Genomic DNA, 20,702 nt, shown 5'->3' on the forward strand with positions numbered 1-20,702 from the left:
TTAGGTTAGTAGTGGAATATATTTTAGGATTGCACTCACAACACGTAGGATACAAAGCAGTATGTACATTATTCAAAAAGACTGGGTTCACTCCATACCAGAAGGTGGCGGTAATGCACACCAGAAGGTTGCTTGCCAACCGCCATTAAACCAAAGAAGAAGAAAAAAGAAGTTAGCATAGCTGCAAAAAGTAGAAGCTAAAAACTAAGTGGAACTGCGACGTAGTGGATTGGACTTGAAAACATTCAACATGTTGAAAGAGTTCGTGAAGGAGCGACTAATGGCGGCGGCGGATGAAATATTTGCGCTGTTTGAAAGGACGATAGCGTCGTACGAGGAGGAACTTTCTCGAACAAGAGAGGAGAAGGAGCGACATCGACGACAACTGGACGCTGTTAGCAAGACTCAGACTGTACTAGAAGGTAAAAGTATGTTGACTAACTTTTGTTGTGACAGACTTTTTAAACAATTAATCTGATCAAATATGTGGACTCAATGAGACGACAGAAACGTTATAAAATAACTGTTAAATATATCAGCCAAGATGGCGGCCAACGTGAAGTGAATTATATTTATATAGCGCTTTTCTCTAGTGTTTCAAAGAGCGTTTACATAGTGAAAGCCAATATCTAAGTTACATTTAAAGCAGTGTCGGTGGCACTGGGAGAAGGTGGGTAAAGTGTCTTGCCCAAGGACACAACAGCAGTGACTCGGATGGCGGAAGCGGGGATCGAACCTGGAACCCTGAAGTTGCTGGCACGGGAGCTTTGTGGCAGATTGGGTTCCAACGATCAGAGGTGGGTAGAGTAGCCAGAAATTGTACTCAAGTAAGAGTACTGTTACTTTAGAGATTTATTACTCAAGTAAAAGTAAGGAGTAGTCACCCAAATATTTACTTGAGTAAAAGTAAAAAGTATGTTGTGAAAAAACTACTCAAGTACTGAGTAACTGATGAGTAACATACACACACATATCATATATATATATATATATATATATATATACACACACACATATATATATATACACACACACACATTTATATATATATATATATATATATATACATACACACATATATATATATACAGTATATAATTTATATTTATTTATTTTGCCGTTTTTGTTTACATGTTAAAGGTGTTTTAATGAATATACATGCATGTTTAACACATATAGATTCCTTTCTTTCATGAAGACAAGAATATAAGTTGGTGTATTACCTGATTCTGATGACTTGCATTGATTGTAATCAGACAGTAGTGCTGATAGCGTCCACGTTTTCAAATGGAGGAGAAAAAAAGTTCCTCCTTTCTGTCTAATACCACATGAAAGTGGTTGGTTTTTGGCATCTTATTTGTCCAGCTTCCATATTCGTTTTTATACACTTTACAAGAAATACATTGGCGGCAAACTCCGTAGCTTGCTAGCTTGTTTGCGCTGGGTTTCGGAGACTCTTGTTTTGAAAGCGCAGGCGCGATGGAGCGGCACTTTTATTGTGAAGACATGTACGGTTGAAATAAAAAAAGGGTCTTTTTTCCTTCACACTTTTGATTGATTGATTGAAACTTATATTAGTAGATTGCACAGTACAGTATATATTCCGTACAATTGACCACTAAATGGTAACACCCCAATAAGTTGTTCAACTTGTTTAAGTCAGGTCATGTGACCGCCTGGCTCTGTTTGATTGGTCCAACGTCACCAGTGACTGCATCTGATTGGTGGAACGCAGTGAACGTCACCAGTGACTGTATTTGTTGAAACGCAGGCACTATGACAGACCAAAACAAACAAAGCGTGCATTAACAGATCGATAAAAATTAGTAGCGAGTAGCGAGCTGAATGTAGATAAAAGTAGCGGAGTAAAAGTAGCGTTTCTTCTCTATAAATATACTCAAGTAAAAGTAAAAGTATGTTGCATTAAAACTACTCTTAGAAGTACAATTTATCCCAAAAGTTACTCAAGTAGATGTAACGGAGTAAATGTAGCGCGTTACTACCCACTTCTGCCAACGATTAATTAAAGCTGCAAGCAGCGTTGGTCGGGCCCGCGTATTTGGCAGGTGCTAGTCCTAAGTGTCCCAATACTTTTGTCTACTTTTAGTCTGAAGTGTCCCAAGACTTTTGTCTAGTGTACCTACCTTGTCTGCATTGTGTGGGCATGTTGGTGCTTCCTGCTTTTGAGCAGCCATCTTAAAAAAACAGCAGCGCAGCAGCATCAGTGCAGCGGGTCTTTGAAGGGTCATAAAATCAAAACCGGAGCAGGTATTAAAAAGCTGTTCTATACTACTACAACTACTCAGTGGCCTAGTGGTTAGAGTGTCCGCCCTGAGATCGGTAGGTTGTGGGTTCAAACCCCGGCCGAGTCATACCAAAGACTATAAAAATGGGACCCATTACCTCCCTGCTTGGCACTCAGTATCAAGGGTTGGAATTGGGGGTTAAATCACCAAAAATGATTCCCGGGCGCGGCCACCGCTGCTGCCCACTGCTCCCCTCACCTCCCAGGGGGTGATCAAGGGTGATGGGTCAAATGCAGAGAATAATTTCGCCACACCTAGTGTGTGTGTGACAATCATTGCTACTTTAACTTTAACTTTTAACTTTACTTTTATACACAAGGGTTCAATCTCTCTCCTGTGTTAGTTTTAAGCCTAAACGACAAATGCGCTCAGAGGAGATAGATTTTGAAGGAAGGGTGACCGGTTTTTACAAAAATGTTGTTTTGAAGGGGGAATAGCAAACTTCCTGTTGATTTTTGCTGGGGGTGGTCAATTTATGAAATGTAGGTCTAAGTGAGACCTACATTGAAGTTTTTGTTTCATGTCTCTCCGACCTTCCCAGTGGGAGTTACAGGCAGTTTTGTCATTTTCTTCTTCCGAGGAGCAGTTTTTTCTCCGTTTTATTAAAAAATTGCTCTAGAGTGCAATTTTTAAATTTGGGGTTAGGTTTTTTTATTAGATCGCAATTTCTGCTAGTCCTGATGTGTGTGTTCAGTTCGGTGAGTTTTGAAGCATGTTAAGGGGGTCAAATTACAGCTCAAAGAGGCAAAAGTGACTGTTTTTAGTACTTTTTTTTGTCTTGAAGGGGGAATTGCCAACTTCCTGTTGATTTTAGCCCAAGGATATACAATTATGAAAACTAGGTCTAAGTCAGACCTACATAGAGGATTTTGTTTCATGTCTTTCCGACCTTCGTAGTAGGAGTTACAGGCAGTCTGTTTTTTTTTTTCCTAGGGGGCGCTAGAGCGCAATTTTGAGTTTTGGGGTTCGTTTTTTTTATTAAAAGGCAATTTTTGCAGGTCCTGATGTGTGGGTCAAATATGGTGAGTTTTGAAGCATGTTAAGTGGGTCAAATTAGTGCTCAAAGAGGCGGCGGAAGAATAAGAAAGAAAGAATTAAAGCTGCAAGCAGCGTTGGTCGGGCCCGCGTATTTGGCAGGTGCTAGTCCTAAGTGTCCCAATACTTTTGTCTACTTTTAGTCTGAAGTGTCCCAAGACTTTTGTCTAGTGTACCTACCTTGTCTGCATTGTGTGGGCACGTTGGTGCTTCCTGCTTTTGAGCAGCCATCTTAAAAAAACAGCAGCGCAGCAGCATCAGTGCAGCGGGTCTTTGAAGGGTCATAAAATCAAAACCGGAGCAGGTATTAAAAAGCTGTTCTATACTTTTATACACAAGGGTTCAATCTCTTCTGTGTTAGTTTGAAGCCTAAACGACAAACGCGCTCAGTGGAGATAGATTTTGAAGGAAGGTGACCGGTTTTTACAAAAATGTTGTTTTGAAGGGGGAATAGCAAACTTCCTGTTGATTTTTGCTGGGGGTGGTCAATTTATGAAATGTAGGTCTAAGTGAGACCTACATTGAAGTTTTTGTTTCATGTCTCTCCGACCTTCCCAGTGGGAGTTACAGGCAGTTTTGTCATTTTTTTTCTTCCGAGGAGCAGTTTTTTCTCCGTTTTATTAAAAAATTGCTCTAGAGTGCAATTTTTAAATTTGGGGTTAGGTTTTTTTATTAGATCGCAATTTCTGCTAGTCCTGATGTGTGTGTTCAGTTTGGTGAGTTTTGAAGCATGTTAAGGGGGTCAAATTACAGCTCAAAGAGGCAAAAGTGACTGTTTTTAGTACTTTTTTGTCTTGAAGGGGGAATTGCCAACTTCCTGTTGATTTTAGCCCAAGGATATACAATTATGAAAACTAGGTCTAAGTCAGACCTACATAGAGGATTTTGTTTCATGTCTTTCCGACCTTCCTAGTAGGAGTTACAGGCAGTCTGGTTTTTTTTTTCCTAGGGGGCGCTAGAGCGCAATTTTGAGTTTTGGGGTTCGGTTTTTTTATTAAAAGGCAATTTTCGCAGGTCCTGATGTGTGGGTCAAATATGGTGAGTTTTGAAGCATGTTAAGTGGGTCAAATTAGTGCTCAAAGAGGCGGCGAAAGAATAAGAAAGAAAGAATAAAACCTTACAAATTCAATAGGTCCTTATGTCCCATTGCATAAGGACTCCCTGTGGGAGTCCTTATGCAATTGGCCATGCGGGCCCTAATAATAATAATAATATTTTTAGAATACCTACTTTACATTGTACTACACTTGGTATTTTTGTCCTCAATGCATAAAGTGGGCGACGGGGAAACGTATCAAACACTATAAAACAAAAGCATGTTGTTTAGAGCAGTGTTTTTCAACCTTTTTTGAGCCAAGGCGCTTTTTTTTTCATTGAAAAAAATGCAGAGACACACCACCAGCAGAAATCATTAAGAAATTAAACTCAGTAGACAATAAAATGTCGATGTCGCAATTGTTGGATATGAATTTAAAGCATACTTGCCAACCCTCCCGAATTTTCCGGGAGACTCCCGAAAGTCAGCGCCTCTTCCGAAAACCTCCCGGGACAAATATCCTCCCGAAAATCTCCCGATTTTCTGCCGGAGCTGGAAGCCACGCCCCCTCCAGCTCCATGCGGACCTGAGTGAGGACAGCCTTTTTTCATGACGGGAGGACAACAGGGTGACAAGAACTAAATCATCCAGACTAGAGATAAATTGTATTATTATGTTTATTTTACCTAAAAATAAATATATTTATTAATTTAAAAAAACTAAATACATTTTCACTATATTTTGCTAAAAACATCAAAATTAATTGTATTTTTATTTGTATTTTTTTGTGACTCCTTATTACATCCAGCCATAGAATTATACATTAAAATAAACATATTTGAAATAATTGATTTTAAATTATCATAATAATTTAAAATGACCATATTTAATTATTAAAATAATTGCTTGTTTGTCAACAACTTTAGCATTTTATTCATTACATTTTGAAACTCTCAGAAGCCAAGCAATGCTATATTCCTTAATATTTATTTATGCAAGTTTGAAGTATCAATTATCTAAACACAGTTTTGTTTGCATATTTTCAGGATGTATATATATATATATATATATATATATATATATATATATATATATATATATATATATATATATGTATATATGTCTTAATAAGGTTATACAAAAAATAGTGCTCGATACCGCAGTAGAGCGCAATATATGTATGTGTGGGGAAAAAAAATCACAAGACTACTTCATCTCTACAGGCCTGTTTCATGAGGGGTTCCCTCAATCATCAGGAGATTTTAATGGGAGCATTCACATACCATGGTTTATATAGGGCACAGAGTGGGTGGGTACAGGCTGGCGTAGGGGCGTGGTGATTGGCTCATGTGTTACCTAGGAGGTGTTTCCGTCTGTGGCGGCATGCTGATACAATTTCGCTGCGCTTGTTGAGGGATGACAGGTCTGGATGGTATATAATAAACAGTTTCTCTTTCAAGCATAGGTTGCATCTTTTATTACCACTATTGTAGGGTGTGCTGGATGCAAGAATTTGCCATGTTATTGAATATTCAACATTATTGTCTTTGAGGTCCCAAATGTGTTTGCTGAGTTCTGTGGTATTCCGCAGGTTTTGGTTCCTGAAAGAAGCCTTGTATATATATATATATATATGTATGTATGAAATACTTGACTTGGTGAATTCTAGCTGTCAATATACTCCTCCCCTCTTAACTACGCCCCCAACCACGCCCCGTCCCAACCCCGACCACGCCCCCACGCCCCACCTCCCGAAATTGGAGGTCTCGAGGTTGGCAAGTATGATTTAAAGGCCTACTGAAATGCGATTTTCTTATTTAAACGGGGATAGCAGGTCCATTCTATGTGTCATACTTGATAATTTGTGCGATATTGCCATATTTTTGCTGAAAGGATTTAGTAGAGAACATCGACGATAAAGTTCGCAACTTTTGGTCGCTGATAAAAAAAGCCTTGCCTGTACCGGAAGTAGCAGACGAGTAGCGTGACGTCACAGGTTGTGGAGCTCCTCACATCCGCACATTGTTTACAATCATGGCCACCAGCAGCGAGAGCGATTCGGACCGAGAAAGCGACGATTTCACCATTAATTTGAGCGAGAGTGAAAGATTCGTGCATGAGGAAAGTGAGAGTGAAGGACTAGAGGGCAGTGGGAGCGATTCAGATAGGGAAGATGCTGTGAGAGGCGGGTGGGACCTGATATTCAGCTGGGAATGACTAAAACAGTAAATAAACTGTTTATATATATATACTCTATTAGCCACAACACAACCAGGCTTATATTTAATATGCCACAAATTAATCCCGCATAACAAACACCTCCCCGGTCCCGTCCATATAACCCCTAACCCTATAATACTATCATCATGATACAGTCATCACACAAGATAATCATCAGGGTGTATACATTGAATTATTTACGTGACATGCACATAGCGGCACGCACGTATGGGCAAGCGATCAAATGTTTGGAAGCGTACTCACGGTACCGTGTCTGCGTATCCAACTCAAAGTCCTCCTGGTAAGAGTCTCTGTTGTCCCAGTTCTCCACAGGCCAATGGTAAAGCTTGACTGTCATCTTTCGGGAATGTAAACAATGAAACACCGGCCGTGTTTGTGTTGCTGCAGTCGGCCGCAATACACCGCTTCCTACCTACAGCTTTCTTCTTTGCTGTCTCCATTGTTCATTGAACAAATTGCAAAAGATTCACCAACACAGATGTCTGGAATACTGTGGAATTTTGCGATGAAACAGACGACTTAATAGCTGGCCACCATGCTGTCTCAAAATGTCCTCCACAATCCGCGACGTCACGTGCAGGCGTCATCATACCGAGACGTTTTCAGCAGGATATGTCGCGCAAAATTTAAAATTGCACTTTAGTAAACTAACCCGGCCGTATTGGCATGTGTTGCAATGTTAAGATTTCATCATTGATATATAAACTATCAGACTGCGGGGTCGGTAGTAGTGGCTTTCAGTAGGCCTTTAAAGCATAACCAAGCATGCATCACTATAGCTCTTGTCTCAAAGTAGGTGTACTGTCACCGCCTGTCACATCACGCCCTGACTTATTTTGACTTTTTTTGCTGTTTTCCCGTGTGTAGTGTTTTAGTTCTTGTCTTGCGCTCTTATTTTGGTGGCTTTTTCCTGTTTTATCGGTATTTTCCTGTAGCAGTTTCATGTCTTCCTTTGAGCGCTATTCCCCGCACCTGTTTTGTTTCAGCAATCAAGAATATTTAAGTTGTTGATTGTCATGTCATGTACGGAAGTACTTTGTGGACGCCGTCTCTGTAAGTAACAGTAAGTCTTTGCTGTCGTCCAGCATTCTGTTTTTGTTTACTTTGTAGCCAGTTCAGTTTTAGTTTCGTTCTGCATAGCCATCCCTTAGCTTTAATGCCTTTTTTTGGGGGCACTCACCTTTTGTTTATTTTTGGTTTAAGCATTAGATACCTTTTTACCTGCACGCTGCCTCATACTTGCCAACCCTCCCGATTTTCCCGGGAGACTCACGAATTTCAGTGCCTCTCCCGAAAATCTGCCGGGGCAACCATTCTCCCGATTACCACCCGGACAACAATATTGGGGGCGTGCCTAAAAGACACTGCCTTTAACGTCCTCTATCACCTGAAACCTTCACCCATTAACAGCCGCATGCTGTCCAGGAATCCACTTTTCCTCCATATTAAAAGCTTACCGGCCCAGCCAATATATTGAGTCCAAATTTAATTCTGTCTCTGTATAATTCTTTGCCTCTTGTCTTGTTTAATAAATGTCATCAGTGTTTGAACCTGACAAACAGTCATCATAAATACATTGAAAATGTTACAGTTAATAGGTGTGATAGGTTTCGGTATTGGTATCAGCCTATCACACTCATAAATGATTGCAATCGGCAGCAAAAACCCTTATCGGAACATCGCTAGGAAATGATAATAATGGATTTGATTTAAAATAGCTTCTTTCCAGACACCCAAAGCACTCGGAGCACAGTGAGCCCCGTTATTCATTGACAGACTGATGGTGGTGTAAACTACATTTGAAGGCACAGCTGACCTGGGGTAGCCTGATGGAAAAGTGGCTGCTAAATTGCACCAAGTTACTGTTATTGAAGTAAACAAGATGAAAGTCCACCTAAATACACAATTCATAATAATAATAAATACATCATGCTCATTCCATATGTAAAATATTCATATTTGATAGACAATAAAGCATTTGACATGAATGTGTTTGTTTGTGTCCTGCAGATGTCCAGCAAGTTAAAGAGGAAGAGGAGGGAGAGTGTCTTTTAGGGCCAGAAGAGGCTGATGTGACCGTCGTCTCTGTGAAGACTGAAGATGACGACGAGGAACCAAAAGCAAACGACGTCGTAGCTTCACTAACATATAGTAAGGACACGGCCCTGTTATTCAATCACATACTTTATGGTGCTGTAAATCAATCATCAATCAATCAATCAATCTTTATTTATATAGCCCTAAATCACAAGTGTCTCAAAGGGCTGCACAAGCCACAACGACATCCTCGGTACAAAGCCCACATAAGGGCAAGGAAAAACTCACCCCAGTGGGACGTCGATGTGAATGACTATGAGAAACCTTGGAGAGGACCGCATATGTGGGTAACCCCCCCCCTCTAGGGGAGACCGAAAGCAATGGATGTCGAGTGGGTCTGACATAATATTGTGAGAGTCCAGTCCATAGTGGATCCAACATAATAGTAAGAGTCCAGTCCATAGTGGGGCCAGCAGGACACCATCCCGAGCGGAGACGGGTCAGCAGCGCAGAGATGTTCCCAGCCGATGCACAGGCGAGCGGTCCACCCCGGGTCCCGACTCTGGACAGCCAGCACTTCATCCATGGCCACCGGACCTGTGCCCCCCCCCCCCCTCAAGGAAAAGGGGAGCAGAGGAGAAAAGAAAAGAAACGGCAGATCAACTGGTCCAACAGGGGGGCTATTTAAAGGCTAGAGTATACAAATGAGTTTTAAGATGGGACTTAAATGCTTCTACTGAGGTAGCATCTCTAATTGTTACCGGGAGGGCATTCCATAGTACTGGAGCCCGAATAGAAAACGCTCTATAGCCCGCAGACTTTTTTTGGGCTCTGGGAATCACTAATAAGCCGGAGTTCTTTGAACGCAGATTTCTTGCCGGGACATATGGTACAATACAATCGACAAGATAGGACGGAGCTAGACCGTGTAGTATTTTATACGTAAGTAGTAAAACCTTAAAGTCACATCTTAAGTGCACAGGAAGCCAGTGCAGGTGAGCCAGTATAGGCGTAATATGATCAAACTTTCTTGTTCTTGTCAAAAGTCTAGCAGCCGCATTTTGTACCAACTGTAATTTTTTAATGCTAGACATAGGGAGACCCGAAAATAATACGTTACAGTAGTCGAGACGAGACGTAACGAACGCATGAATAATGATCTCAGCGTCGCTAGTGGATAAAATAGAACGAATTTTAGCGATATTACGGAGATGAAAGAAGGCCGTTTTAGTAACACTCTTAATGTGTGATTCAAAGGAGAGAGTTGGGTGGAAGATAATACCCAGATTCTTTACTGATTCGCCTTGTGTAATTGTTTGGTTGTCAAATGTTAAGGTGGTATTATTAAATAAATGTCGGTGTTTAGCAGGACCGATAATCAGCATTTCCGTTTTCTTGGCGTTGAGTTGCAAGAAGTTAGCGGACATCCATTGTTTAATTTCATTAAGACACGCCTCCAGCTGACTACAATCCGGCGTGTTGGTCAGCTTTAGGGGCATGTAGAGTTGGGTGTCATCAGCATAGCAATGAAAGCTAACACCGTATTTGCGTATGATGTCGCCTAGCGGCAGCATGTAAATACTAAAGAGTGCAGGGCCAAGAACCGAACCCTGAGGAACTCCGCACGTTACCTTAACATAGTCCGAGGTCACATTATTATGGGAGACGCATTGCATCCTGTCAGTAAGATAAGAGTTAAACCACGACAAAGCTAAGTCTGACATACCAATACGTGTTTTGATACGCTCTAATAAAATATTATGATCGACGGTATCGAAAGCAGCGCTAAGATCAAGAAGCAGCAACATAGATGACGCATCAGAATCCATCGTTAGCAGTAGATCATTAGTCATAAACTGCATTTGTAGCCACAGCTGCCCTGGAAAAGTTGCTGCTAACTTGATTGATTGATTGATTGATTGATTGAGAAGTTTATTGACATCTTCAAGAATTGAATCCATGTAATGCTTTAAAAAGGCAAATGGATGGCACAAAAAGCCAAAAGGCTTGTTTCCATTGTGGTCCATGTTTCTTATTGCAAGTTTGTCCTTAAAGGGGAACATTATCACCAGACCTATGTAAGCGTCAATATATACCTTGATGTTGCAGAAAAAAGACCATATATTTTTTTAACCGATTTCCGAACTCTAAATGGGTGAATTTTGGCGAATTAAACGTCTTTCTAATATTCGCTCTCGGAGCGATGACGTCACATCGGGAAGCAATCCGCCATTTTCTCAAACACCGAGTCAAATCAGCTCTGTTATTTTCCGTTTTTTTCGACTGTTTTCCGTACCTTGGAGACATCATGCCTCGTCGGTGTGTTGTCGGAGGGTGTAACAACACGAACAGGGACGGATTCAAGTTGCACCAGTGGCCCAAAGATGCGAAAGTGGCAAGAAATTGGACGTTTGTTCCGCACACTTTACCCACGAAAGCTATGCTACGACAGAGATGGCAAGAATGTGTGGATATCCTGCGACACTCAAAGCAGATGCATTTCCAACGATAAAGTCAAAGAAATCTGCCGCCAGACCCCCATTGAATCTGCCGGAGTGTGTGAGCAATTCAGGGACAAAGGACCTCGCTAGCACGGCAAGCAATGGCGGCAGTTTGTTCCCGCAGACGAGCGAGCTAAACCCCCTGGATGTCTTGGCTCACACCGTCCCTTATGCCACCGAAGATGATCAAGAGAAGAATATCGACCCTAGCTTCCCTGGCCTGCTGACATGAGGGTATGTCTACAGAATATATTAATTGATGAAAACTGGGCTGTCTGCACTCTCAAAGTGCATGTTGTTGCCAAATGTATTTCATTTGCTGTAAACCTAGTTCATAGTTGTTAGTTTCCTTTAATGCCAAACAAACACATACCAATCGTTGGTTAGAAGGCGATCGCCGAATTCGTCCTCGCTTTCTCCCGTGTCGCTGGCTGTCGTGTCGTTTTCGTCGGTTTCGCTTGCATACGGTTCAAACCGATATGGCTCAATAGCTTCAGTTTCTTCTTCAATTTCGTTTTCGCTACCTGCCTCCACACTACAACCATCCATTTCAATACATGCGTAATCTGTTGAATCGCTTAAGCCGCTGAAATCCGAGTCTGAATCCGAGCTAATGTCGCTATAGCTTGCTGTTCTACGCGCCATGTTTGTTTGAGTTGGCATCACTATGTGACGTCACAGGAAAATGGACGGGTGTATATAACGATGGTTAAAATCAGGCACTTTGAAGCTTTTTTTAGGGATATTGCGTGATGGGTAAAATTTTGAAAAAAACTTCGAAAAATAAAATAAGCCACTGGGAACTGATTTTTAATGGTTTTAACCCTTCTGAAATTGTGATAATGTTCCCCTTTAAATAAAATAGTGAACATACTACACAACTTGTCTTTAGTAGTAAGTAAACAAACAAAGGCTCCTAATTTAGCTGCTGACATATGCAGTAACATATTGTGTCATTTATGCACTTATTATTTTGTCAAAATTATTAAGCACAATTGGTAGAAAATGAATTATTAATCTACTTGTTCATTTACTGGGGGGGGAGGGGTGGATGGCGGACCGGTACTTTTCAGAGGCGGTATAGTACCGAATATGATTCATTTTATCGCGGTACTATACTAATACCGGTATACTGTACAACTCTAATATAGAGATGGGAGTGTTTTCTTTCTTTTTCCTCTCTCTTGTCCCTATTATTTTATTATAATTAATGTATATTTTTTTAGGACATTCACTGTAATGATTGGTTATTCATAAAAGACGCACCGTTGAGGGACAATATATTGTATAATTTTGTGGAATCATTGCAATACAGTAATTCAAAAATAAATATTTACAAACCCCAAAACCAGTGAAGTTGTCACGTTGTGTAAATGGTAAATAAAAAGAGAACACAATGATTAGCAAATCCTTTTCAACTTATATTTAATTGAATATACTGCAAAGACAAGATACTTAACGTTCGAACTGGAAAACTTTATTTTTTGCAAATATTAGCTCATTTGGAATTTGATGCCTGCAACATGTTTCAAAAAAGCTGGCACAAGTGGCAAAAAAGACCGAGAAAGATGAGGAATGCTCATCAAATTATTTTTATTAAATTGTCATCACATTTGATACATTCAATAATAAAATATATATAACCTGTAACATGTATATAAAAAATTAGGGATAAATTATGTACATAGTGTGTATCATTTCTGCTTTGCCGCTCCCAGTCTGTGTAACGCTCTCCCTGACCACCTGGGGGCACCACAGACTGTGGATGCTTTTAAAAAAGGCTTAAAAACCCTTCTTTTTAAAAAGCTTTTTTTTTTTTTAGATATATGCATACTTGTTTTAGCTATTTGGCTGTTCTAATTTTTATTTGTATTTATTTGTTATCTTTTTATTTTTATTTGTTTAATACACTGTAGCACTTTGAGGTTGTTTACTCAATGTAAAGTGCTTTTTACAAATAAAATCTATTATTATTATTATTATTACCGGTATTATTATTATTATTATTATTATTATATACACAGTATACATGTGATTTGTAAAACAATATATACAAAAAATGGGGGGGGGGGTATATACACTATGTACATGACTATGCACATGTTGACTCCAAGAGTGTGCAAAACAGAATGAGAAAATATGTATACACTATAACCACATATACATATATATACACTATAACCACATGTAAATATATATACACTATAACCACATATACATATACATACACTATAACCACATGTAAATATATATACACTATAACCACATGTAAATATATATACACTATAACCACATATAAATATATATACACTATAACCACATATAAATATATATACATACATTATAACCACATATAAATACCGTATTTTCCGCACTATTAGCCGCACCTAAAAACCACAAATTTACTCAAAAGCTGACAGTGCGGCTTATAACCCGGTGTGCTTTATATATGGATTAATATTAAGATTCATTTTCATAAAGTTTCGGTCTCGCAACTACGGTAAACAGCCGCCATCTTTTTTCCCCGTAGAAGAGGAAGTGCTTCTTCTTCTACGCAAGCAACCGCCAAGGTAAGCACCCGCCCCCATAGAACAGGAAGCGCTTCTTCTTCTACTGTAAGCAACCACCCGCCCGCGTAGAAGAAGAAGAAGCGCGCGGATATTACGTTTCATTTCCTTTGTGTGTTTACATCTGTAAAGACCACAAAATGGCTCCTACTAAGCGACAGGTTTCCAAGACGCAATCTCTCCATCCGCACACGGACTACTATTTCACAGCAACTGCCTAAAGACTTTCAAGAAAAGCTGGCTACTTTCCGTGCATATTGTAAAAACAAGATAGCTGAAAAAAAGATCCGGCCAGAGAACATTATCAACATGGACGAGGTTCCACTGACTTTTGATATTCCTGTGAACCGCACTGTGGATACAACGGGAGCACGTACGGTGAATATTCGCACCACAGGGAATGAGAAGTCATCCTTCACTGTGGTTCTAGCTTGCCATGCTAATGGCCAGAAACTTCCACCCATGGTGATATTCAAAAGGAAGACCTTGCCAAAAGAGACCTTTCCAGCCGGCGTCATCATAAAAGCTAACTCGAAAGGATGGATGGATGAAGAAAAGATGAGCGAGTGGTTAAGGGAAGTTTACGCGAAGAGGCCGGGTGGCTTTTTTCACGCAGCTCCGTCCATGTTGATATACGACTCCATGCGCGCCCACATCACGCTGGTTTTTAATATATTATTAAAGTTTGACTGACCTATCTGACTGTTTTTTTGACATTCCTTTAGCGCAGTTAGATGCGGCTTATAACACGGGGCGGCTTATAAGTGGACAAAGTTTTGAAATATGCCGTTCATTGAAGGCGCGGCTTATAACCCAGGGCGCCTTATGGTGCGGAAAATACGGTATATATATATACATTATAACCACATATAAATATATATACACTATAACCACATTTACATACATATACACTATAACCACATATAAATATATATATACACTATAACCACATATAAATATATATATACATTATAACCACATATAAATATATATACACTATAACCACATATACATATATATATACATTATAACCACATATAAATATATATACACTATAACCACATATACATATATATATACATTATAACCACATATAAATATATATACACTATAACCACATATAAATATATATACACTATAACCACATATACATATATATACACTATAACCACATGTAAATATATATACACTATAACCACATATAAATATATATACACTATAACCACATATAAATATATATATATACATTATAACTGTCAGGCTTGTCCCTGACAGTTTGACTGTGTTTTAGTTTTTTCTCTGCGTTTGTCTTAGTTTTCTGTCCAGCACTTGTATTTTGTCTTTATTTCCTACTTGTCTCCCTGAGTGCTGTGTCCCCTCAGCTGTGGCTGATTGGCACCTGGCCACACCTGGTGTCAATCAGCCAGCTGCTATTTATACCTGCCCTACCCTCCAGTCACTGCTGGATCATTGTCGTTCCTACCTGTCGTGTCGTTGTTTGCTGTATGCTGTCATCACTACCTGATTGTCATTGTCGTGTCTACCTGTCCTTGTCGCTGTCGTCATAGCGGTAAGCTGTTCCTTATAGCTATTTACGGTTGGTTTCTCCTAGCTTCTTGTTTTCCTGTTAGCCAGATCCTGTTAGCCGTTTGCTATTTCCAGTTTTTCTGTTTTCTGGTTCCTGTTTCCGTTTTGCCTGTTCCTAGTTTGTGTTTTTACTTTATTTCGAACATTAAATCATGTTTTCCCGTATAACGCCTTCCGCCTTCTCTGCATCTTGGGGTTTGCGTCCTACAAACTCTGACAATAACCACATATAAATACATATATATACATTATAACCCCATATAAATATATATACACTATAACCACATATGAATATATATATACATTATAACCCCATATAAATATATATACACTATAACCACATATAAATATATATATACATTATAACCCCATATAAATATATATACACTATAACCACATATAAATATATATATACATTATAACCACATATACCGGTAAATATATATACACTATAACCACATATAAATATATATATATACACTATAACCACATATAAATATATATATACATTATAACCACATATAAATATATACACACTATAACCACATTTACATATATATACACTATAACCACATATAAATATATATATATACATTATAACCACATATAAATATATATACACTATAACCACATATAAATATATACACACTATAACCACATTTACATATTTATACACTATAACCACATATAAATATATATATATACACTATAACCACATATAAATATATATATACATTATAACCACATATAAATATATATACACTATAACCACATATAAATATATATACACTATAACCACATATAAATATATATATACATTATAACCACATATAAATATATATACACTATAACCACATTTACATATATATATACACTATAACCACATATAAATATATATATACATTATAACCACATATAAATATATATACACTATAACCACATTTACATATATATACACTATAACCACATATAAATATATATATACACTATAACCACATATAAATATATATATATACATTATAACCACATATAAATATATATACACTATAACCACATATAAATATATATATAAATATACATTATAACCACATATAAATATATATACACTATAACCACATTTACATATGTATACACTATAACCACATATAAATATATATATACATTATAACCACATATAAATATATATACACTATAACCACATATAAACCTGTTTGATGCTTGGAAGAGTTGCTGGGGATCAATTTTGGTTCAGATCAGGTAGATGTTGAGCTGAGCCATGATTTTATGGCAGTTTTTAAATTTAGTAGGGAAGTTCAAATTTTAAGGTCTGTTGGTAGTGCATTCCACTGTGTGGTGGCAAAATAGTAGAATGCATTTTTTCCCATGAGAGTCTTGAACTTGGGGGTGCACCAAGTTAATCAATCAATGTTTATTTGTATAGCCCTAAATCACAAGTGTCTCAAAGTTACTGTAATTGAAGTAAACAAGATGAATTACACAATTCATAATAATAAATATGTCAGGCTCATTCCATATGTCTTTCCATTTGCAAAATAGACATATAGGCATTTGACATGTCTGAGCGGAATGTGTTCATGTTGTTTGTGTCCTGCAGATGTCCAGCACCCCCCACAAGTTAAAGAGGAAGAGGAGGGAGAGTGTCTTTTAGGGCCAGAAGAGGCTGATGTGACCGTTGTCTCTGTGAAGACTGAAGATGATGACGAGGAACCAAAAGCAAACAAGGTCTTAGCTTCACTAACATATAGCAAGGACACGGCATCACACTCTCCTGAGGATGAAGACAGGAGAGACACCCAAGAAGCTTTGAGCAGCGATACAGACTGTGAAGGTGATATGAGGACTCACACTGACAACTCTGAAAAGAAGATGCGTAAAGACGGGTTTACTTGCTCAGTTTGTGCTAAGAGATTTTCTTTTCAGAGTCACTTGAAAGAACACATGCGAACACATACCGGAGAAAAACCTTTCAGATGCTTGGTTTGCGCTAAAAGATTTTCCCACCATTCAACTATGGTATCCCACAAGAGAACGCACACAGGAGAAAAACCTTTTAAATGCTCCGTTTGCGGCGACAGCTTTTCTCGAAAAAGCAACGTGACGCAACACATGCGAATGCACATGAGAGAAAAACCTTTTAGTTGCACGGTTTGTGGCAAAGAGTTTACCCAAAAGGCCCACATGATATCACACATGAGAACGCACACGGGAGAAAAACCTTTCAGTTGTTCAGATTGCGGTAAAACGTTCGCTAAAAAGGCAAATATGCTGGCGCACGTGAGAACCCACACAGGAGAAAAACCTTTTATTTGCTCAATCTGTGGCGAAAGTTTTGTCCAAAAAGTATCTTTGATTGCACACAGAAGAACACACACGGGAGAAAAACCCTTTAAATGCACAGTTTGTGGTAAAAGTTATTCCTATAAGAAGACATTAACAGCACATGTGAGGACACACAATGGAGATTAAACAGTTCCCTGTCCAGAATCGTTAACACCCGACACATTTTATGTCGGATATGATGACCATGATACCTGTTAAGTGAATGAAGCCATACATGTCACACTAAGGGTGGCCGTATAAACCACCCCAACACTGTCATAAACATGTGCCATATAGTAAAACCAAACTATACAACAATGACAAACACATTTTGGGAGAATACTTGCACCGCAACACAACATAAACACAACAGAACCAATTCCCAGAATTCCCTGCAGCACCAACTCTTCCGGGACGCTAGTTTAGAAACCCTCGCGATTGGCTGAGGAACAAGGGTGTGGAGATGTCCCCGTTCTCTATAGCAGAGATCAAATTTGGTATTTTTTTTATAAATGACTGTGACATAGAAATGTTTGTCAACATTATTATACTCCAGGCAAAAATGTTTTCTACATAAATGTTGATTTATGAAAGTAAGGCCTACATTTTGTAATTGGCATAATGGTTTACAATTATCAATCATATCTTGAAGGATGATTAAGAGTACAAAAGCCCTTAACATACCTGCCAACTACTCCTGTTTTCCCGTAATTAGTACGGTTTTCATCAACCTATTCCGGGTTACGGTTGCAGTGATAAAAAATACGGTTTTTCATTAATTAAAAAAAAAAAAAAAAATTTAAGTTTTATTCACGAAATCGCGTAACAACAATGACAATCGACACTGCTTCCCGTAACTTCCTATCGAGCCATTCCGAATGCCATGTGCGAGGCTATTTATAGCACCGCTGCCAAGCACGAGGCACCAGTTGCCATTGTTTCCAAACAAGCGAACGATCATGGAATCAGCCGGAGAAAAATCGCAAACGAGTCTTAAACCGAAAAGAAAACTGCAGTCATTCCGTGAAGAATATTCAAAAGCCTATCCGGGAATAATTATCCGTTCCAAAAAGGGTGAAAACTACGCGAATTGCACCTTGTGCGGACAAGATTTTTCGATCGGACACGGAGGAATTAGCGATGTAAAAGACCACGTTGGGACAAAAAAACACAAGTCTAATGCCGTTGCTAGCGATACAAGTGGAAAACTTTCAACGTTTTTCGTCGCCCAAACAGATTCTTTGGATGTGATAAATGCCCAAGTTTTATTTACGGAGGCAATAATTGAGCACGGACTTCCAATCGCACTGGCTGATCACATGGGACAGTTATTTCGGAAAATGTTTCCCGACTCGAAAATCGCCCAAAAATATGGATGTGGTCGAACCAAAACATCAAACATTATTCAGTGTCTTGGAACAGAATCCTCAAAAAGTATCGCCGATGTCATGAAGACGGAACCATTTAGCATGTCGACTGACGGCAGCACCGATTATGACGATGTAAAACTGTACCCCATTTGTGTTCGATATTTCGATGACGACATTGGAAAAGTATTGTCAGGATAACTGGCATTAACTGTCAAAATAATTTCAAACTATTGAAGTTAGCTTACAGAATAAACATGTCAATCAACCCATATGATTTTTGCTGTAATATTTTTGTTTTGAAAAGTCACTGTGACTGATAGAAAAGTGATGGTTTTAGCAACATTTTAACCTGTCTGAATGCTAATAATCATTTTTGCTTCGCCCTCCTGAACCCCCCACCAGGACTTTGTCCTGGACCTACCGGGGCCTGCGGCCCCTGGACCCTGGCTACTAGGTTTTTCTGATTTCAAAAGTTGGCAGGTATGCCTTAAATTGATATCTTTGTTAAAAACATTCAAAGTGATTTAGGTAGCCCTTTTTGTCTTTTTTATTTATTATTTATTTTATTGTAGCCGAGTATCCTGGGTTCGCATATTCTGTGTACTGATATAATATAATAATAAAATAATAAATGGGAGTCATGAGAGCAGGTCCGGTCTCCACCACTTCTTTAATGTCATCACCACACACCTTCTTCAACAATCCACCTTTATAGACCTCTTACGTCACAGCCCTACGGCAACTCTGGAGGGACAAAACTCCTCCTCCTTACCGAACACTCTCCGGTAACTTGGGACACCCTGAACTGTTTGTTACTCTATTATTATTTATTAATATTTAATACTCTTATCTGTGTTTGCTTTTGTTTTCTTTACTTGATGTGGAAAGTGCCTTGACATTTGTGTGAATTATAAATGTGTGTTTGTTGTTCAATAAAACATTTTTATTAAAAAAAAATAATAATAATAATAAAAATATTGTCTCTCTAATTCATACTTGCCAACCTTGAGACTTCCGATTTCGGGAGGTGGGGGCGTGGTCGGGGGCGGGGCGTGGTTGGGGGCGTGGTTAAGAGGGGAGGAGTATATTGACAGCTAGAATTCACCAAGTCAAGTATTTCATATATATATATATATATATATATATATATATATGTATATAATCTACATCCTGAAAATATGCAAACAAAACTGTGTTCAGATAAATAATTGATACTTCAAACTTGCATAAATAAATATTAAGGAATATAACATAACTTGGCTTCTGAGAGTTTCAAAATGTAATGAATAAAATGCTAAAGTTGTTGATAAACAAGCAATTATTTTAATAATTAAATATGGTCATTTTAAATGAATTATTATGATAATTTAAAATCAATTATTTCAAATATGTTTATTTTAATGTATAATTCTATGGCTGGATGTAATAAGGAGTCATGAAAAAATACAAATAAAAATACAATTCATTTTGATGTTTTTAGCAAAATATAGTAAAAATTTATTTAGTTTTTTGTTTTTTTTAATTAATATATTTATTTTTAGGTAAAATAAACATAATACTACAATTTATCTCTAGTTTGGATGATTTAGTTCTTGTCACCCTGTTGTCCTCCGTCATGAAAAAGGGCTGTCCTCACTCAGGTCCACATGGAGCTGGAGGGGGCGTGGCTTCCAGCTCCGGCT

The 20,702-nt window shown here is 38.5% G+C and overlaps 1 protein-coding gene across 1 annotated transcript; it reads left to right on the plus strand.

The window, feature by feature from the left end:
- The first annotated feature begins 134 nt into the window (after positions 1-134).
- On the plus strand, positions 135-19,898 carry LOC140677607 (uncharacterized). Its single transcript, XM_072912605.1, has 3 exons — positions 135-422; positions 8,629-8,747; positions 17,054-19,898. The coding sequence occupies exons 1-3, from the start codon at positions 251-253 to the stop codon at positions 17,795-17,797; spliced, it is 1,035 nt and encodes a 344-aa protein (XP_072768706.1). The 5' UTR covers positions 135-250; the 3' UTR covers positions 17,798-19,898.
- Positions 19,899-20,702: the final 804 nt, after the last annotated feature.

The sequence above is a fragment of the Nerophis lumbriciformis genome, linkage group LG03 (genome assembly GCF_033978685.3).
Source record: "Nerophis lumbriciformis linkage group LG03, RoL_Nlum_v2.1, whole genome shotgun sequence".
Classification (NCBI taxonomy): domain Eukaryota; kingdom Metazoa; phylum Chordata; class Actinopteri; order Syngnathiformes; family Syngnathidae; genus Nerophis; species Nerophis lumbriciformis.

What these genes read in the sequence shown, in the direction of transcription:
- LOC140677607 (XM_072912605.1), top strand. Translation starts at nt 251, where the DNA reads ATGTTGAAAGAGTTCGTGAAGGAGCGACTAATGGCGGCGGCGGATGAA. An exon ending in GACTCAGACTGTACTAGAAG is followed by an intron (nt 423 to 8,628) that starts GTAAAAGTATGT and finishes TGTGTCCTGCAG; the next exon opens with ATGTCCAGCAAGTTAAAGAG. An exon ending in AGGAACCAAAAGCAAACGAC is followed by an intron (nt 8,748 to 17,053) that starts GTCGTAGCTTCA and finishes AAAGCAAACAAG; the next exon opens with GTCTTAGCTTCACTAACATA.